This window comes from Ixodes scapularis, unplaced genomic scaffold (assembly GCF_016920785.2).
Source record: "Ixodes scapularis isolate PalLabHiFi unplaced genomic scaffold, ASM1692078v2 PGA_scaffold1__304_contigs__length_218370807, whole genome shotgun sequence".
NCBI lineage: Eukaryota > Metazoa > Arthropoda > Arachnida > Ixodida > Ixodidae > Ixodes > Ixodes scapularis.
In genome coordinates, this window is record NW_024609846.1 from 40684743 (window position 1) to 40705114 (window position 20372).

Sequence of the window (20372 nt, forward strand, 5' to 3'; positions counted from 1 at the left end):
ATCCCCCCCCAACTCCCCTCAAGGGGACTTATTATCTTAGCTTCATGGCCATATATCTTTTGGATGGAAAACGGCAAATTATTGTCGTTGTCCCAATTCTCCCAATAAAATCGCCGTCCTATTTATAGAGTTCAGCCGTAATTGTTCAATCATACATCCATAAATTCCTTAATTATGTTTTGAGTTCTAGAAAGATAGTGGAGCTTTACATGGGACTTTCTCACCTTTGCCTGGTTCTCGGCACGACGATCTTCATCTGTGGCGTCCAACTCCTCTGAACAATCAAAGCCCCCAGGGTTTGACCTCAACACACGTAATAAGGGAAACATGCCTGACAAACACATATCACATTTTCCGTTCTATAAGTCGCACCAGACCATAAACGACCGTTTTCAGAAAAAGTTAGTACACAAGTTGCACCTGTATGACTTGCACCACGGTCGGCACGGTGAAACTGCATTGAAAAGCCCGCATATGTGTGTTATGATTGCAATGCGTTTGTAAGTGAGAGGAAGCTTCAAAATTTTCGTTATTGATTCTAACAAGAAATATAACCCTTGTGGCAAACTTTTGCAGTTGAGGTTCGTACTTATACAGTAGAATCTTGTTAATTTAAACTCGCAGTAAATTCAAACTAACCTGCAGGTCTTTACCTACGCGTTTTTAGGGAGCAAACTGCCAGTAGTTCAAACTTTGCATTATTCAAACAAAATTTTGGTCCCCGTCAAGTTCAAATTATTCAGATTCTACTGTGATAGTAAAAAAATTAATATTAATCGCAACGTCGTATGAGACACACCAACAACCATTTCGGGGAAAAAAAGTGCAACTTGTACACTAGGAAATATCGTACTACATAACTAGATGCATCAGTAGAGTTGTTCATTTGAGGCGGAACAGTACAATGAATTCAGTAAAGTACTATACCAAAGTCTGTGGTCACAGACCTGGGTTTTCTTTAAAATGAGCAAAGTGCAACTGTTTACTCTCAAAGGTTCATTTGCCCTATCTTCCGAAGGGACACTGAACTCTGAAAAAGACATTTTGTTAAGCACCAAAATAAAACTCATGTTAAAAAAAAAAAAGCTTTCCCCCCTTAAAATAAAACACTCTTTAGCGTTATGTTTACGTCACAGGACATGCTTCAATCCTGCTCGATTTCCGCACTGCGATTCGTTACAGTTATTCACCCCGCTTTCGTTCTGTCGGCAAAACGCGGCAAACTGGAGCTGCTTCCTTTAGCAGTCGAGGCACCGCGGCACCACTGCTAAGTTGACCCCCAAAATAACTTTCGCCGCAGACTGCGAGCCAAACCAAAAGCAAAAAAATGTGAAGCAGAGAAAGAACTCCTTCCACATACCGAGGCAACTCTGCCAGCAGACGCTCAGGATTGCGCGGTAACTGCGGCTGATCTTGACCAGCCTGTCGGGATGAGCCGTGAGACAAGGTACATTTATTAAAGCTCGTTCTCACTCCGGCTACTGTTTACGACCAAGTGCATCACAACCTCTTGTGATTTCTTGCGACGAGAGAACATAATTGCACCACCTATCAAGCAGCCGGGGAACACTCTTTTTTTTTATTCACACATAATTTTTTATTATCGGCTTGAAAATGCTTTGCCAATGTTATAAACGACAACGTTATAAACATTTCTCACAGATGGTATGCATACACTCGATCTTGCAAACACCGTGCAACCTTCGCTCTAGTGAAATGCAGTTCCAATGCCACCTCATACCGTATTTACTCGCACAATGAACGCACTCGCGTAATGAACGCCCCCACCCCCCCCCCCTCAACTTTGCATCGATTTTTCGGGAAAAAAAGTGTGTTCATTCTGCGAGTAAATACGGTAGATGGCAAGAGTGTGTTCTCTCGTCGTAAGATATTGCAAGAGGCCATAATGCAATCGGTCATGAGCAGTTGTAAGTGTTTGAGCCGGTCTTTAGACGTCGCCGGAAATGGTGAAGAGCTAAAGCGAGAGCGGTGAGAAAAAGACGCCTACTGTGGATGGGCTGCCTCTCCCTTGCTTTCAGACACAATCTTCTGAAGCTCCAGGAAGACTCCTGCGAGAAGGTGACAAAAGCAAACAAAGAAGGAATGTTGTAGAGACCGCAACGAGGGTAAGACCCCCGTTACACGTCAGCTGAGGTAACAAGAAGCTACGAGGTAGAGCTAAATGGAGACGTAAAGAAAACAATCATTAGGCGCACCCGATGGATAATGTAAATCCCAGATGTATTGGTAAGTTTTGCAGACAATGCTCTCCCGAGGCTCGAAAGGGGCACGCATAGTCGAAGCAGAGACCAGCGGAGCGCAAGTTTGCCGTTCATGACGGCGTCCATTACAAGAGGGGTGAAGGCCCCTTCAATCAGTGTTAATTAGCTTGCCACCGTGACTCGGAGGAACTGCGAGTTTCATGGGGGGGAGGGAGGGAGGGAGGGAGGGAGCGAGGCACGGTGCCCAGATGGGCACCAAGCAGGCATTTGAAGTTACTCTCGCCGAAACTCTCAGAGGACGTAAAGATTGTAGTCACGTATTGAGACCTCTGCCAACGTTTGAAGATGACATCTGCAGTGTCCCTTGGACTCCCCCCCCCCCCCCCCCCCCCCCCAAATAGAAGCCCATTCTCCATCCTACATAGTGGGGTCACATACCGTAAGACGAGTTAAGACATCCCGGGGGTATTCATTGTTGTCACCACCAACAGACTGCCCGATGGGATTTAGGAGGCAAAGTCAATGCAGAACACTGAAGCAGTTACGGTGCAGAAGTCCGTCAAATTTTTAATCATTCAAAAACACTGCTGTCCGGCTGTGATGATCAAGCATGGCACGCAGATGACGTGTTGCACTTCGGCATACTTCAGAACCATAACAAGCAGCACTCCCCTACTACACTATACCATCCTGCTGTAAATGGCCTCTGCAAACGGATGAACAAGACGCTCAAGCGGATGATAAATGTGGCCACAGATAGTGTCAATGGGTAAACCGACATCCTCCCTCATGTGTTCTCGGCTAGAATACCAAATTTTAGGATGCAGTTCATCAGACACCTTGCTTCGTGGTGTACGCATCTGCAATCTTGTATCCCCTCCTGATGTCGTCTACGCCCTTTGGGGACTAACTGTTCCTCGGATCATCCAATTGCCATTCACGAGCACTTGAGCTAAGCTCAGAAATTCGTTGCCAGACACATCAAGCTCCTATGACAGAAGCAAAAAGGTTATTTTGATGGTGGACGCAGCACTTTTGCACTTCACGGTGCGATAAACATGTGCGACCTTGCTCGAAACTTGGGTGTCGCGGGGACCGATATCGTGCACGCAGTTTGCAGACAAAAAACGTGGGAACCCGCTACAAGCTTGCATGTCACGGGAACTGACACCGCAGATCGCGGATGTAGCAAATTCGTGTGTTACGGTGCGATAAACACGTGGAAACCTGCTACGAACTCGCTTGACACATATTGGTACCGCTGATTGTGCGGTTGGTGTGATTATGGTTGGACATCACATGATATGAGACGGGAATCGGGGAAGGGCAATGTTTCTCAATTTTTATGCTATGGACATTCAGCCTAAAAAACGGGATCTTTCGGGGGAAGGCGTTCACACAGAATTTTACGGTGACCATTGAATATGTGTGGCCTCTCGATTACACTTGAACATGTTTTCTTTCCAAAATATATAATCAAGCCTCTAAACTTAGAATATGTGACAAGCCTAAGCAGAAGATGCAATGCCGTGACTCAAGGTGGCAAATGTAGGCAAGGCAGACAATGTCCCACTGGGACTTGAAGGAATCTACCGTGCCCATGCATTGACACTTGACGAATGAACAAAGGTTGCTTTGCACGAAAGCCGAACAAAGTTTATATGCTTTCCCGAGTTCGGAGACCATATTTTTTAATGACTGCCCTCGATCGTCACAGCATCCTTACAGTCAAATTGGCATCATTAGGAGGACCCTGCATCCTGCCCACAGAGCATTTTGCACCCTGCTGCCCACACTTCAACTTCAGAGGCTTAGCAGAAGTTGTGACAGACAAGTAAATGCACATAAAAGAAAAGGCTGGATTGACAAATACTTCCGCAAATTGGAAGCAAACGAATCTAGTACTGGAGACCAGGGATGATGATGTACTAAGTGTTTCCCTCGGGTGGACTCACCGCACGATTCGTTGACGAGTCGCCGTGTGACGGGTAAGTCGAGTGAGCTGTTCCACCGCACGTCGTGAAGTTGGCCTGCCCTCCTGCCACTCCTCTGATCTGCAAAGGCAGGAACGACATTCATCACATCTGTTTCGCTAGGGATACAAAGAGCCGGCGATCCACGTCGCAAGGACCATTTGCTTACCATGATTTCCAGTGTATAAGATGCAGCTTTTTTCCCAAATTTCTGTCTGTGTGTTTGGCTTTAAAAGGATGCTGAAACAAAATTCGGAGCTCACAAAACAAGGCCGGAGTGATAGGCAAGGACACTGCAAAACCCCAAAACATCACTCATACAGCAATATCTCTAACGGTTGGCTGTATCTTTGGAAAAGAAATGCGCGACTGAACACGGCTGACGAGGCCGATGAGACGTGTCACGTCACGATTCTCATTCCCTCTCCTCATCGCTTCGTGCCCTCGATTAGGTGAACCAAAGCGAGGAGGAGAGAAGCGAGGCTGCTTCCCCTCATTCTCAACTGTTCCAGGAGGATCGCGACGTCACAGTCCTCGCTTGATTGCGCCCTTCTTTTTCAAAAATAAGGCCATCCGTTCGAGATATCGTTGCACGAGTGATGTCTCGGAGTTTGTAGCGTCCCGTTCAACGCTTCTGCAGCCCTATTTTGCGAAATCCACATTTCGGTTCAGCATCCCTTTAAATCGGTAGTGCCTTCCCAGGCGGTACCAATAGAGGTATATCATTTTGTAACACTTTTCTTCCTCACCCCAATTAATGGACGACGGTGAAACCTATATGCATTTCTTTTTTTTTGTAAGTATGATGCTTTACGGTGCAAAATCTAGGCCATATCAACATCTACGACACACAAATAATGGCAGAGCACTCGCTTCTGGCCCGTCCTTTAGGCAGTCAAAAATGGACCAGGGCGGGTCGGCATAGGTTAGCGGTTGCAGCAACCCAGCACAGTCACGGACCCATTTAACTCTGCAGGCGTAAAAAAAAGTGTCGTTCTTTGTATTGACTATGTACTATCACGATCAATATCAGTGCGAACACCGCTCCGCGTGGCCCGCGGTACTATCAGTGCCCTCTGGCGATTGCTCTATGAAGCATCAGTGCACCTTGTGGTCAAGACATATCGTTTCTAGCGATCACTGCACCACTCTGCACTTCCGGGTCGTCTCCCAACGAAAAACGGTCGGCGAAACTGCGAAACTGTTCACCAATGGCAAAGCGCGATTTTCGCTAGCAATGTGCGCCAGGAGGAATTACTTGTATATTTTTAGCGTCATTTTTTTTATTATGAAGTTTTAGTAGATTATTCTCATGACTCCCATAACAATACCCGATACTTTGCCGACGTCTTTAAGCATGCATCATATTGTTATTTGAGATATCAAAACAATCAACTAAGACTGCCTATTATTTACTTCCCGTAAGTTTTGCAAGAGCAAAGGACCACCAATGCGCATAGGCAAGAAGTTAGCGCAGTGAGAGCGTGGGTGATACCCTTCATCATAGAAAACAGCGCGATAAAAACAATGAGGACGAAGACACACATTAGACGTCCTCGTCGTTTTTTTCACACTGCTTTTTTTCGCTAGCAGACGACCAAGAAGTGCAGAGTGGTGCAGCGGTCGCTAGAGACGATATGTCTCGACCACAAGGTGCACTGATGCTTCAAAGAGCAACCGCCAGGGGGCGCTGATAGTACCGTGGGCTAGATACAGAATATTACAGTTGAGAGAGCTAGTAAATACAAGTATCTAGGAGTATGGATATGTGATGGTGCAGAATATCTCAGAGACCATGAAAAGTATATAATAGGTAAGGGCAACAGAAATGCAGCTGTAATGAAAAATAGAGCACTTTGGAATTACAACAGGTATGAGGTGGTGAGAGAGATTTGGAAAGGGGTCATGGTGCCTGGCTTGACTTTTGGAAACGCAGTGCTATGCATGAGATCCGAAGTGCATGCGAGACTAGAAATTAAACAGCGCGGAGTAGGTAGACTGGCTTTGGGGGCACATTGCAAAACGCCAAACCAGGGAGTACAAGGAGACATGGGATGGGCATCATTTGAGAGCAGGGAAGCGGTGAGCAAGGTAGAATTTGAGGATAGGTTGAGGCAAATGGACGGGGAGCAATGGGCACGAAAGGTTTTCAGCTATTTATACATGAGGAGTGTAGACACAAAGTGGAGACAGCGCACTAGGAAATTAAGAGGAAAGTTTTTGGGCTATAGCGAAGATACCGAAGAGCAAGTCTCAGTTAAGAAGAAAGTTAAGGCCACAGAAAGAGATTGGTGGCTAGAGGGAATGCAGACAAAGACGGCTCTGGAAAGCTATAGATTAAACAAAAGAGTTATTGCCAAAGAAAGCATTTATGACAATTCTAGGGGAAGCTCATTGCTGTTTGAGGCAAGAACGGGTGTTCTGCGAACCAGAACATACAGAGTGAAGTACCAGGAAATTGATACAGTGTGCACTGCTTGTGGAGAGGAGGACGAGACGGCTGAGCACTTGATACTCTACTGTAAAGGGCTTCACCCTATGCCTACCGAAGACAACATAGATTTAATAAAGTCATTGGGTTTTAGAGACAGCGAAGGGAGAGTGGATTTCAAGACTGTAGAGATTACCAAGCAAAGATTAAGTGAATGGTGGCAGAAATCGAGAGAAAACTAGGTATTTTCTTATCCACTGATGGCAAGGGGGTTTCATAGCCTCACTTTCTTTGCACTGCGGAGTGAATATAGATTTCACATTTAAATATTCTAAGCTTAAATGGTAAAACAAAATGGCTAGGTGGCGTAAGCTACCGCCCGATCCAAAGGGCTCAGCCGTATTCATCCATCCATCCATCCATCCACGCGAAGCGGTGTCTGCACTCATATTGATTGTGACAGCAAGACACCTATGGTTGGTGACAGGTCAAGAACCCAGGGCGAGGGAGAGGACTGGGGAGGAGGAAGCAAATGGAATGCTGAAGAGAGGGAAACGTTTCTTCTCTCCAGCATTCAATCTGCTTCCTCCTCCCCAGCCTTCCTTTTCCTCGCCCTGAATTCTTGACCTGTCAACGACTATGCGGAGAGCAAGTTGTCTGCTTCTTGCTGCGGTGGCGTCAGAACGACGCCCATCTCTGATTGGCTTCGATTGAAAGGATGGTGGATTGACAACGAAGCAAGCGCCCTGAGCTGTACGCACTATCCTTCAATCAGAACCAATCAGAGCTCGTCGTTCTGACGCCACCACAACCCGCGCAAAAGAAGCAGACGAACTTGCACTGTGCATAGGTCGACGGCAACAACTTGAAAACAGAGCAGCATACCTCCTCCCAAAGGATCGGCCTGGGTTTGAGGAAATACAAGGAGTGAATTTCCGGTGCCCCAAACAAATCCTGTCTGGGCATGTCCGAAAGCAGCGTCGTGGATAGAATACTGGAAGAAACAAATTACAAAATAATGAGGCAAAATTTTTTGAAACATTTTAACGCGCGAGAATCAACAACGAGCAACATTTTACGCTGAGAAACGCAAAGCAACTGCCGGAACAAAAGTCCGACCGAATCAACGTCTGCAAGGATGTTCTCCTGAACAAACCTTGAACGTCGTGGCATTTGCCTGAGTCGATGCCATAACAATTCAGCAGCTTCAACAGTTTTAAAAGCACACACACGACCGTCACGCGAACGCGATTAGCACGAGCCGCGCGAGTCGACCGGTTTGTTGTGGCACAGCGTTGGTCGATTAGTTTCATTTTCAAACTATCTCAGTGTAAATTCATCGTCATTTGTACATCAAATTTATAAAGAACATTGAAACTTCATTTTTTTTTGTAAACGGGTATTTTTTTTTATTGTAAACGCCTGCGCTGAATACGCTACGAGACTAAACATCATACATGAAATCCATGACGTCATAAACCAGAGGTTTGCGGTCACGTGAGACATGAGCTTTTTGTGAGCGCATTTCCAAGGTAAATCGCATTTGAACCTGTTTTATTGTTCTAAGATAACTGTGTCGCTGTACGCACGTTTTAGTCCTGCGTACAGCCCTAGTGCGCTTCGCGTCCACGGTTCGGAGCCCGGAGTGTCCATGTAACTTCGCGCTTCGACGCTGTAAGCCGTTTTTCGTCTGTTCCGTGTCCCGTTTCGGAGTCGCGGTACGAGGCTTAGTCGCTAAGCCTAACGCTTGGTTGGTCGTCGTTTGTGCGCTGCCAGCGACAGCCCGAGCGACGCGGCCACCGTCCTCGTTCTTCGCTTCGGAACGTACGGTCCCAAAAACGCGCCGCGGGAATCGATGTCGCCCTACAGAACGGCCGTTCTTGAGAGTTTCCTCCGATCTCCGATGTTTCCCGCTCGCGTCGTCGCGGGACGACCGTACTGACCGTACCACGAAGCGCGCCCCAACTCGCCGTCAAGCGCACCGTGCTCGGCATCGCCGTAACCCGCTTACGAAGTTGAGTGTGCCTCCACGGCGGAAAGAAAAGGGGTTCCGACGACGTGACTTCGCCCACCGCCTCGCGGACACAGCGCGACGTCGCTTCGTGAACGCTGTAAACCCGCGTCGAAATTGCGTGTTCTCAAAAAGTGCTGCGCGAACGCGACGCGTGGTGAACGGTTCAGTGATCGCGGTCTCGCGGCAGTAGCAGACGCTGATCCCTTTGTTTCGCCTGTTCTCTTTCCCACCACTACAGGGTTTTTTGTACATAACATTTTGTACATACGGTATTCAAGTGATGAGTTCGAGTAACACACAGAGGGCTGGGAAGAGCACCCGGGACCGGGGGAACAAGTCGCCGTCGTCGGGGACGGCACAGTCCCCCAAGTCGGCCAATGCCACAGATGGGCATGCCAAGCCTCCCGACGGATTCAACCCCAAAGTCCAGGTGAGACTTCGCGTTTCTTTGCGTTTTCGCGTCGCGTGCCGTGCGCTCCCTTCGACGACGTCGCCGTCGAAGTCGTCTTCTGGTACACGATGGCGTTGGCTTGCCACACGTGCACGCTCCCTTTTGTGGCGTGGTTAAAGTCGTTGCTCCGATTTCGCGAACATCGTTTGGCTTCCCCTTTGGAGCGCTAACAGTATTGCTGTTTGTTTCGCGATTGGCTCGTAAAAGGATCATATCCGGTGGGCATTATCGTTTGGGAAGTTTGCTAAGTCTGTTTTCTTTTTACGGTTCTTTGGCTCGCTTTCTTTTTATGACCCCTCCTTTTATGGAAAAAAGGGAAGTGAATTATTACTTTTTGTGACGAGCTGTATCCTTGCTTTTCTCATAAATAAGATAGTTTTGCTCTTAGTGAATTTCACGATGGGTTATCCTTCTCAAGCTCCCTGCAGAGGTCCAGACTTCTAAAAATATACATTTTAGACTGAGGCACCTTCGACCACTGCCAGTTTTTTTTTTTTTGTATTTTTCATAAAAAGCTTGCATTGTTTTTGCATGTGACAGCCCCTAATATATGATCAGACTAACATCTTGCCTTTTGCATAATGTTTCAGCTGAAGGGGGAAAATGTGATGTGCTTTTATGATATCTGATCCTGGTTTCATCACCATTTCTAAACACATATTTTTATCTCGCAAAGCTAGGAATTTGGTTAGCTTAGATGTATCTTTTTACTATCCTTCATAGTTGCTCGCCCATCTGATATATTCATTATCACCGTTCAAAAGAATAACAGGAGAGTTCTGTGCCTTTACACTCCTTGTGTTTTATTTAGATACTTGTTTCCTGCTTCTGATACGCTATCAGGAAACTGTGCGGAACTGTGCGGAAGGAACCAAAATAAATATGAGAGTTGACATCACAACTGTCACATGGATTGAGGATTGGAAACATGCAGGAGCAGGAACAAGAGACTTTGTTTAGTGCAAATGACAAAGGGGCAAAAACAGCCAGTGCATGTAATCCTCTGGACAGGGAAAGCCCAATCATTACATGTTATCTTCCTGTTTACTGAGAGGGAGAGTATTCTAGGGTTTCATTTGTGATAACTTATCTAAAAACCCACTCCCTTCCTTTCACTCCTTTTTTATTTTCATGTTGGCTCCAGCGAGAAGCTTCCTAAATAGAACGAGTGAAATAAGAACCTTGCTTTTTGACTTGATGTCTGCATTCAGTGGATATGTCAGCAGCGGTACCATCGTTCACTTGTACATACAATTATTTTCTTTTGTGTAAATTAGTAGAGAAGCAACTGAAGTGACCCGAAGCTCTTTCGTGGGTATTAAACGGTATTTTCTTTGCCACTTTCAGCTTGGATAGCCGTAGTTTGTCGGAAAGTTTACTGCTCAGAATAAACATTTCACAATCTTTCTTAGGCTCTGCAGTGGGTTTGCAGAGCCACTGATACAACAAAAAGGGTAAAAAAAAATCTGAGAAAAGCGTAAAGGTACTGGTAAGCCGGTGAATTGTGACATAACTAAACCTGAGACACCAGAAGAAGGAAAAGCCAAAAGTTACTTTGCAGAACTGGGCATGTCACCAAAAGACGTATTGTCATAGCTATGCGAAATGGTGAAGCTTTGTTCAATTCCCTAAGCGTCACATAGGCACTCCACTACAGAACCCATGTGGTTCTGTTTCAGGGAAAATCTCGGCACACATAATTACCTTGCCAGTCTTCTTTTGGGAATGTATGGGTAGTGGTAGGTATGTTTATGGGAGCTCAGGCCCTTTCTCGGCTGTCGGTTTGCAGTGTTCGAAACCATTTTATCTTTTATGATGTGGTAGCTAGCTGTAATCGATTGTGGCACTCAAACTGGCCAATGAGCGTGTGAGACTGTGATCAGTTTCCTTGGCTGTTTCTTTGTTTGCTTTAATTTTGGTGTGATTGCAAGTTGTCCGTCTGATTTGTTGCAGCCAACCCCCGAGCAGATTCGGCTGGCACAGATCATCAATGACCCGACCAAATCAGATGATCCGGACATCCAGAAAAAAGTGCAGCAGGTGGGCAGCTCTTTCCTTATCTCGGCGCCCGTCAACAACAGCCACTACCATGCTGCGCAAAAGGTCTGTTGTCACTCAGTTGAAACTGAGTTACAACAGACCTTTTGCCAAATGATACGAACAGCCAGGAGCATGCTGGTTTTGTAGCTACGGTCTCCAACTGATTTTTTAGACTTTGTGGGGACCGAAAAAGCATCCGATTAATGACGCATTGATGCAGGGCAAAGCAACATAATCTCAAGATGTTCAGGTGTGAAGTTTAGAAAGTGTTAACCACATACTCTACAATTGACGGATGGTGACTGGTGCAAAAAGAGACGTAGGTTGGAGATGGAAAATTGACCATACAAAGAAATCGAGACGATAATGATGCGCAGCAAAAACAAAACGCATAGCACAACACATTTAGCGGCTGGTTCGGCAGCACTAAAAGAGTGCAGCCACCTGAAACTTTAAACCAAGCTGTCTGAAAACTGCAAACTGTCAAAATAATTGATTGTTAATATGTTCCATTAAAATTGGGCGAGTCACAGTTCCTCTTTCGATGTCCGGAATAACGAGAAAGTCCTTATATTTGGCGTCCGAAAAGTCTGTCGGGGGCCGCACATGTGGTGCAATTGCTAGCCCTGTCTGTGGGAAAGATTAGAACAACCGCAATAAGGCAGTGACGAGTGCAGACGTTATGTGGCATTTGTTTTAGATTTTCGCTTCGAAAAGATGCTATTGCATGTAACTAAAATCCCAGCATGCTTCATCGTGTTCTATTCATTTAGCGAAAGATTTATTTGCTATTGCGGGACAGATGTTTCTCATTGTGTCGTTCCATGGAGTCTAAAGTTCTTACGGTTACTTTACAGTAACTAAAGGGAGGGGGCGATAAATATTGCGAAGCGTACGTACAGAAGTGTTTTTGTCGACTTCATACGCTACTTGTTTTCAAAAAAATTTTTCTAAAATTGCGGGGAGGAATTGAAGGGAGTGCTTTTGCCCTCGTGATGATCGGTAAGGATGCTAACATTTGTAGCTGCCAATGGTAGCCTTTCACTCGACGATGAGTGAAGCCATCTGCGAGAGCAGAGCGCTTAACTACCGTAAAGTCCCGAGAGATGCGTCACCCCTGAAAGATAGCCCACCCCTATATTTGGCTTGACCTGCTATATTTTTTAAACACCGAAAGATAGCCCACTTGTTGTAACAGTAGTGTTTGGATTAATGGCGGCCTCGGCGTAAATGCGGCTAGTTAGCTATGGCGGGATACAAGCGAACATTGCTGACTGGAAAATGCAGTGTTTTTTGCTTTGTTGCCCCTCGCCGTCATAACAAGCTTGGAAGGAACATGACCTAAGAATGGCAATTTTTTTTTAAACTTTTCTTGATCGTATATTGAAAGTTAGCCCATTCCATATTTTCACCCGATTTGCTTTTGATGTTAGGTGGGCTATATCTTGGGATTTTACAGTACATCGTCGTTGTCATCGGACAAGGTGTTTAGCCTGCAAGCAGCAGTTTGCACGACGCCTGTGCTTGCTTGAGCCGTGTGACAATATCGGATGGAAAGGCATTTTTACATTTCTTTAAGAGGACAGTTTTTTTGTTTTTGTTTGTGTGTGCGTGTGTATGTGCGCGCGCGCGCTTGAACATTGTTGAAGCAGTTGTGGTTCTTCCTTGTTGACAGGTAATGGAAGTGACTGGCCAGTCCAGCGATGCAGTGGTTATCGCGCTGCACGACTGCGACAACGACCCTGCTGGAGCCATCGCCATGCTCATTGAAGGCAACAAGCATGAGGTGAGTGAGCCCAAGTGACAGACGCACTCGCGACGTCCTTGTCGCCGCTTTGGAGGTTCTTTCGTCGACGTGGTAAATCTGAAAGGAGTTCATTAATGCAAGCCTAATGGACCTTTTCCACATACCGACGGCACCAGGCGGTTGCTGCACAAACTAAAAATAGAGGAAGTGACCTACCTGCGCTACCAATCAATAATGGGAGCTCCGCTACCAGTTTCTTCGCTCTCTGAGCAGCGGCGCCTGCCCAATGCGACTTGAAAGAGGGGCATCCGTGGCGTCCATCCAAACGTCGTGCTTTCCTTTCCGTCGACATTCTTTTCTTGTGTAACACAATTATATATATGCTGCAGTTACCTGTTCTACTCACTGATATACAGCCTCCTTCCGAATTTCCTCGATTTTTCGTTCAGACTTTCGCCGTTTGGCATCGGGCGCTCGCGCGTGCGCAGAACGCTTCTCGGAAAAGGTCCATTTAACTAGAAAAGTTTTTCTCTGGCTTGATTCATGATGCAGCATTGTGCTGTGCGAGCACTGTCGAAACCATGCACATACACACCCTCCGAATTGCCACGGAAAGCTGTCTATGGTTTTAGGCTAGGTTTTGGGTTTGTGGTGTATCTTTTTGGGATGAGGGAGGAGTTTTGTTTGCTGCATTTTTTTCTTTCGTGTGGCTTTTTGTAAGTCATGTTGAGTGGAATGGTCCATGGTGAGTGAGCCCACTTTGGTTTCGGGGCAATGTTCAAGCGCGCACAGTTTCCCGTTGGCACGAGGTAGTGAGTCAACTTGTGGGTTCTAAAGAGTGTTAGTTTAAATCATGACACTGGCTACGAGCGGTTGCGTTAATGCACATTTGATCTTGGTGTGGGGCATTCTTTTCTTTCGGTTGCCTGTTCTCATCGTTGGAAATGTCTTTAATGGGTGTTACGTCCTAGTGTGTGATGTCATCCGGTAACCCTTTGTGTTGCAGGGAGAGTGGGAGACCCGTGGCAAGAAAAAGAAAATCCGCGAGAGTGCAGGCCAGAAGGGGGACGGTGTAACAGCCCCCCTGAGCAACAAGGAGAACCGGGGCATGGCCCCCGGAAGGGGGGGCAGCGCCGGCCCCCGGGCCAGGGGCTCTTCGGGTCCCCAGGGGGGTCGGGGCACCTCGCAGAGGGGCAGCTGTGAGTCTACTTATAATTTTCTTCTTTGTCTGTCCGCTGTTGTGTGAGCTTCATGCGGGATTGCGGAATTAGTTTGACCCGAGCCACTTTAAAGTAGTAGTGAATTGGAAGCTACAAAGCAAGCTTTGGGCTTTTAGCGTCTTTGCCAAGCGCGCTCGCTCGTGCAGTTCAAGTATCATTCGAGGCAACATGCTTGGCTTGTAGCTTTGCTCGGACATAAAGTGAAACAAGCTATAGTGTCGGCAGATGCCCCTGAGCTACCCTCTCCTGCATGTGCCCTTTCTTCACTGCACACGGCTTGTGGCAATAATATGACTGGGCAGCTTGATGTGCATGCTTGCTCGCATGCTTTTTTCTTTCTGGTGCAGGTTAATTAGGATCTCTACGAAGTTTGGAAAACTTGTCTTGAGGATGTTAAGGGAGTGCATCAAATCGGGAATAAGCATGATTGCAAAAACGGAAACTTTGAAGAAAAGGTAGAACAGGGCCTTGAGATTCCAATTGGAAACCGCCTCTGAGGGGCAAAGGTTCAAACCAGTGCTTCATCTATCTTTTCTACTTCGCTGGAACTAAGTTTGGAACTCGAGCCTTTGAGATGTGTGCAGCGTGGGCTTGTCCGCCTAACCGCCGAGTTTTGTTTCTGTACTCCGTTTCACCTTATGTTGTACCGCAGCGAAGGCTAGTAGCGCGAGCTTATGGCGTTGGTAGCTGCCCTTAATGCGCGAGAGCTTGTGCCGCCGAGATGTGTTTCAGAGCAAGGAGCTTGCGCTTCTAGCCTTTGCTGCGGTACATCATAAGGTGAAATAGACTAGTGGTTGCCAGTCTGAAACTTCTCTCAGAAATGTCACTTAAAAGTAGTTCCATTTTGTATCTGGAAGTCTTTTCTTACCTCCGTTCACTCCTCACTTTTTGTTCCATGCCAACTTGTTTTCTTCAAGAGCTGGAAAGTTTCTGTGCTTCTCTCTCTACATTTCGTCCATTGGTCCTGTTGGGTAACTCTTGTGACCGAGCCCCGTAGCAAGATGTAGCTGGTGCATCAGTGGACCCGAAGGTTGCTCAGTCTCGACTGCAACATCCCGAGCGGCAGACCCCGCGAGCGCAGCACCGTTGTTAATGTTTTGCAAACTGCCCGTTTGTGTCCTTGCATGCCTCCCTGATGCCAGACACTGCCGGTGTTGTAGGGAGGAACAAGGAGCTTGAGAAGAACGAACGCAACCTGGAAGACGGCCGTCCGGGAGACCGGGGTGGTGACGGCCGGCCACCTCCTCGGGGCATCAGTGAGTGTGGCGTGTGCTTGCATATTTCTGGTCTGGCTATATGCTGTTGCGATGTGAAACCTGCAGAAGCTCTGCCTTTAGTGTATCTTGTTGCCTTCCATCGTGCTTTGGCTGCACGAGCCCGAGAGACGGCAAACCATTGTCGAAGGTAGCTCGTACTGCAAGCAGATCTTGGGTTGCAACAGGCTGTAGTTACGAGACATTTCGGAATTCATTTGGACACTACAGGGTGGTCTAAAGCATTGACCTGGTTGCTCACGTGTTAAAGGGCAACTCTGCTCAATTCCGAACATTTAGGGATAATGAGCGACTTCACATTAAAAAGCACTAAGAAAAGGCAGTATGTCATTTGCATTGCGAAAGATGGGATATATTTTGTTAAATCTTACTTAATCGTGAGCAGAAACCGAAACTCCGGCTACGTCGGGCAACGTTGGCCTCGGGCCAGCAAAAACATGGCTACCACGTGGTACAAAAGGTGACGTGATCCTCTATGCGATTACGGGAAGCATAGGGACAAGCCGCCGTTTGGGGTGGGCGTGTGCCAGGCTCAGGTGTCGTCTGCACCAGTCTTCACCATGTTTTGGTGTCTACTATAACCGACGTCGTCTGCATGACTGGTATCAGTCCGCTCACATAGTATGAACGAAACTCAGAGAGACCATAATCAGAAAGGGCACTTCCGGGCGGCAAGTACCGCAGTTAAAGGAGCTGTGCAACGATTTTAACGTTGAAAGAATTGGCATCTTCTGCTTTTGATATTGTTCACTGTGTCACAAATGACAGAATACACACCTCCTTTCATCTAAAAGTTGTGATTCCGCCGCGTAATAGCGAGGCAGAACTTAGAATATTTTCCGACCTACGGCTGCGAGCGGCGGCCATGAGAAACAAGCGGTGTGACGTCAGTGGGGAATCTTGTAGAAGATACCAACTTGTGCGAATACCTGCTCGATAAAAGGTAACTTTTCTATAAATCTTGTCGTTCCAACATATATCTAAATGCGTCAAAACCCTGGTATCATCGACAAAGCTTTTATTCGCGACTCCAGCGACCTATAGGGGGCGCCACCACCAAACGAACATGGCGGCTGAGTCCAGGTCGCGTCGGCTCGGCCGGGCCGCCTGAACAGGTAGCGCGTTCAATTTAACAGATTTTCTTTTGTTTAATGCCCAATTTTATAGGTATTTGAACTGATACGGTTAAGCGTAGCCGGTGCAGATAAACTTGCAAAGCATAGTTCTGTTTTGCCGGTGTTTTTCGTTCTTTTCATGTCAAACTTTCGTTTCGGAGATTTCGCTCAAAACCGAAACTATGGGCTCCGGAGAGACGGCAATATACTAATCAGTTTTGATCATCTAAGGAAAGCGGCGATGGCTACAGAATTGTTCCACAGAGAGTAACTTTTCAGCTAACTCGCTTGCCTCGACCGTGCGACTTATCTGTCCGCGAAATCGAGCTTTGGCGCGTATCCGCGTTTAAGAAACAGCTCCAGTCGTCTGCTTGGTCAACAACACAGCCTGCAGGAAAATTACGAAAATTAAGCAAGCGCTTCTTGAGCCAAGGACCATGTTAACCCGCCGGCGTCCCACTAAGCAGCTGATACTCGTATTTTAATTCAGGTTTAAGTAGCAATCGAGAAGTCATTTTGACGAGCGTGCTATGTATTATATTACGTACTATATCCAACTAAAGCAATATTAGTATATTCTTCGGGTTGAAATATGAGCTTAGTTGACTAGCTATTAGGTGAGCTGCTGAATAAAAGCATATTTGACAGACAGAGAGATACTACTTAAACTTAGCCAAATGGTTCTATAGCCGGCAACAAGGAGACAAACTGAAGCGACTTCATCGAAGATTCACGCAGAACCTTTCTGCATTGAACTTTGCTTCGAATCCTGACCGGAGAAAATGGGTATTTTTTTTTTCGCCGGTCAACCCGGCCAATGTAGACGTATATTGTTGCTGGCTTCGACGTCCTCGTAATATAAATGGAGGCGCGATAGGTCAAAATGCCGTGACAGCATCTAGACCCCCCACATTTTGAAAACAGATAATTTCCCTCATTCATTATTTGCAGCGAGCAGGTTTTCCTGAATCAAGTAATTGCGAAATCAGCCCAACTCCTTCAGTGTAGTCCAGAGGCTTTTTCGGCGAAAAGCAGCCAAGATGAATAGCCAACGCACTGACCGGCGTGGGTGGCTCAAACTTGAAGCTAACCGAACACAACCAAACTCAAGAAAAGCAGCTATCGAACCTTCCCATTCACTTTACTGCAACATTGGTTTTCCCTCCAGTGAAACACCTCGTCTGTCGTGCTCAGTCCACTGTCCTACATCCTTATAAAGAAACCACTCATCAATTACCAAGTAGTCGTAACTTTGAATGTGATTCAAGACAGACAAGAAATCAAAACGTTTTTCCGCGATTCCTCCCCATCCAAGAAATCGAAAGCACGCGACCGTGTTTTGTCGAGTAAACGGGCTTTCAAGCACGTAATAGAAGAAAACAATCTACTGAGGCTTCACCACACTAATTATCACTCAGGCAAACTTAAGAAATATTCGGACCTTCGTCTAATTACATTGTTCGCCACCGCGCCGACAACACGTCTCCGCGAAAGCCACCAGAGACGCGGAGGGGCGCGGAGCGACCTGGACCGGCTGGTTCCCGAAACCCCCGCTTGGTGGCGTCCGTTTTGCTGGAGTCGCGAATTATACGGAGTTTTAGTGGCGCCATCTATCCTAGGTCCACAAAACCCCAGAAGCTGGAGGGGGAGGGGGACAGCGCCGGACGGGTTTGGCCGGACCCGGATGAGACTTTCCTCCTTTCACCATATATTTCGCGGGGCGCCCGCCAGCACGTGGTCACGCGGTCGCGAGCAGATGAGTTCTCGCTGCTCGCTGATGGCTCTAAAGAGAGAACTTTTCCGGAACCCCGCGCCTACTCTAGTGACGTCACTGCGCACGTGACCCGGAAGACGATGTACGAGTTGAGAGGCGGCAAAAACCTGGATCGTTTTCATTTTTTTAAATAAAAACTATGGTATCCTGGCAAAGTCTGTTTTCTGTATTTCACTGCAGAAGTGTCGGGCATCAACTTCCACAATTATTTAAGCAAAGCCCTGAAATTGTTGCACAGCTCCTTTAACCTCCTATTCTGCAAATAGATGCTGGTATCTGTTTTGATGTCTAGAAAGGTTCATAACAGCACCAATTTTTTTTTTATCGATGGTGCAAGCTTGTACTTTAGCCGGGATCGACTTGCATTGTCTGGTCATGGCGTTTAAAATGTGCAACTTGTATCTCCCATTTTGGTGTAACACATCCCAGGCACTTAGAGCCGCAATGTGGTTCTTGGGAGGCTGCGGGCTCGTTTGATTTTCCTGCACCAGCCTACACGGGTGCAGGGCCGTGCCCCTCCCTTATGTAGGCTGCACTTGTAAATCAAATATGACATTGCGAACCCAGTAGAGCCGATGCAGGAGGTGCAGTTAAATCAAACATAGTAACTATTTCTATTTTGTTTCACTTTATGCGGAAGCAAAGCTAAAGCTACCAACTTGAGCATGCTGCTCCGAATGATGCTTGCACTGCATGAGCGTGCACATCTGGCAGGGGCAATGAAACCCCGGAGCTCGCCCACGTGGGGACACTAACCAGAAAAAAGAAAAATTTCTGCAAGAAAAGTTGATTTTGAAAAATGCTATATCCACCAACATCTAGAGAGTATTCCCAGAAAGTTTCATTAGTATACTCTGCAAAGGTAATTTTTTATAAATTTTCGGTCCACCGATGCAAAAGGAAAGGTTGGAGCACTGTGAACACATTTTTCTCCGTTTTACTCTTTCAGCATAAATTTCACTTTAGGAAAACCATTTTTTGTTTATGGGAGCAGAGGAAAGACTCTCACATTATTTTCCTAACTGGAATTTCAGGGGCAATGGAAATGTGGAATTCTTTTATGATTTAGTGGGTGTCTTTTATAAAAAGATGTTAAGATTTTGTCGACAACATAAACGGCAAAAAAAAATGTATTTGATTTTTCAAAGTGATGGTTCCATAAAATGAATTAGTTTTTGGAAATTTTGTTTTTTACAGTTGCTCTCTCAAGGCAGTCTGCTGCAGATCTAGAGTAGAAAAATGTTAAGTATTACATTAGTTTCCTGACGACTGTTTGCCTAAACAAGGTCAATGTGTGTTCCTGATAAAAACGACTAGTTTACAGTTCATCTACACAGAAGAAACTGCACTGCATTCTGCCTTGCAACTGCCAGTATATATGCTGTAAATCTCATTGCTATTAATCCATAGGTGTTCAAAAGTTGACCCGCCTGGGTAGTATCCCCCCTTAAAGTAAAAAAAAAAAAAAAAGTGGAGGTCCGACTAGTGCGGGAGTGTGCTGGACTCAAATCTGGGGGTCTCCGCTGTCGTGCAGGGCGCGGAGGCAGCCGTGGGGGCCGTGGCGGGGGGAATGTGGGCGGGGGCCCCGGGCGCTCTAGCCGCACGTTCCAGAACCGTGGCTACGGGGGCCCCAGCGGGCCCCAGGAGGGCTTCCCCCAGGCCATGGACACGTGGACCAACAACGCGGGAGGCCACAGGGACCAGCGGTCGTCGGCGAGGGGGGCCGGCCAGCACAGCGACTCCATGGCCGTCGGTGGGTTGGCGTCTCTTTCCCGTCGTCGCGTTTTCGTGGTGCCTAAAACTTGCTGGGTTGGCGTGCAGATATGTACTAGAAGTCACTTTCTGGAGTGGCTTTTGTCAAAAGACCAAAGTTAGGAGAATTTTTTTTTATTTCTTTTTTTAACCTTTATTGGTAATTCCAAATAAGGTTTCGCTTGGGGATGATTTCTCATCCACTACACGATCTACAGATGTTAACCCTTTAACCAGCAAGTTATTTTTGAAAAAAAAAAATGTACAAAATATGTTATTTGCACATATTTTTAGGGGCGAAGCTTCTTAGGGTCTAGCCTTGTCCGTCCGGCGTCCGTGCTCACATCGAGCTTGCTGGT

At 46.7% G+C, this 20372-nt stretch overlaps 2 protein-coding genes across 3 annotated transcripts in view; one reads left to right on the forward strand and one right to left on the reverse strand.

The window, feature by feature from the left end:
* LOC8033650 (nuclear pore complex protein Nup85) overlaps positions 1-8092 on the reverse strand; it is a 33367-nt gene extending 25275 nt beyond the window's left edge. The window contains exons 1-6 of one of the 2 annotated variants that reach the window (XM_029977018.4): positions 7783-8092; positions 7512-7620; positions 4178-4276; positions 2009-2069; positions 1361-1422; positions 225-274 (exon numbers count right to left, since the gene is read on the reverse strand). In XM_029977018.4, the coding sequence (XP_029832878.2) occupies positions 225-274; positions 1361-1422; positions 2009-2069; positions 4178-4276; positions 7512-7620; positions 7783-7818 (417 nt within the window). In that variant the 5' untranslated portion in view covers positions 7819-8092. Of the gene's footprint in view, positions 1-224; positions 332-1360; positions 1423-2008; positions 2070-4177; positions 4277-7511; positions 7621-7782 lie in introns of both variants that reach the window. The other variant, XM_029977017.3, reaches the window with a different exon arrangement.
* Positions 8093-8096: 4 nt separating this feature from the next.
* LOC8033645 (ubiquitin-associated protein 2) overlaps positions 8097-20372 on the forward strand; it is a 56143-nt gene continuing 43867 nt past the window's right edge. The window contains exons 1-7 of the mRNA XM_040498496.2: positions 8097-8158; positions 8879-9070; positions 11045-11131; positions 12807-12917; positions 13885-14077; positions 15259-15354; positions 19796-20014. Of these exons, the coding sequence (XP_040354430.1) occupies positions 8921-9070; positions 11045-11131; positions 12807-12917; positions 13885-14077; positions 15259-15354; positions 19796-20014 (856 nt within the window). The 5' untranslated portion in view covers positions 8097-8158; positions 8879-8920. The remainder of the gene's footprint in view (positions 8159-8878; positions 9071-11044; positions 11132-12806; positions 12918-13884; positions 14078-15258; positions 15355-19795; positions 20015-20372) is intronic.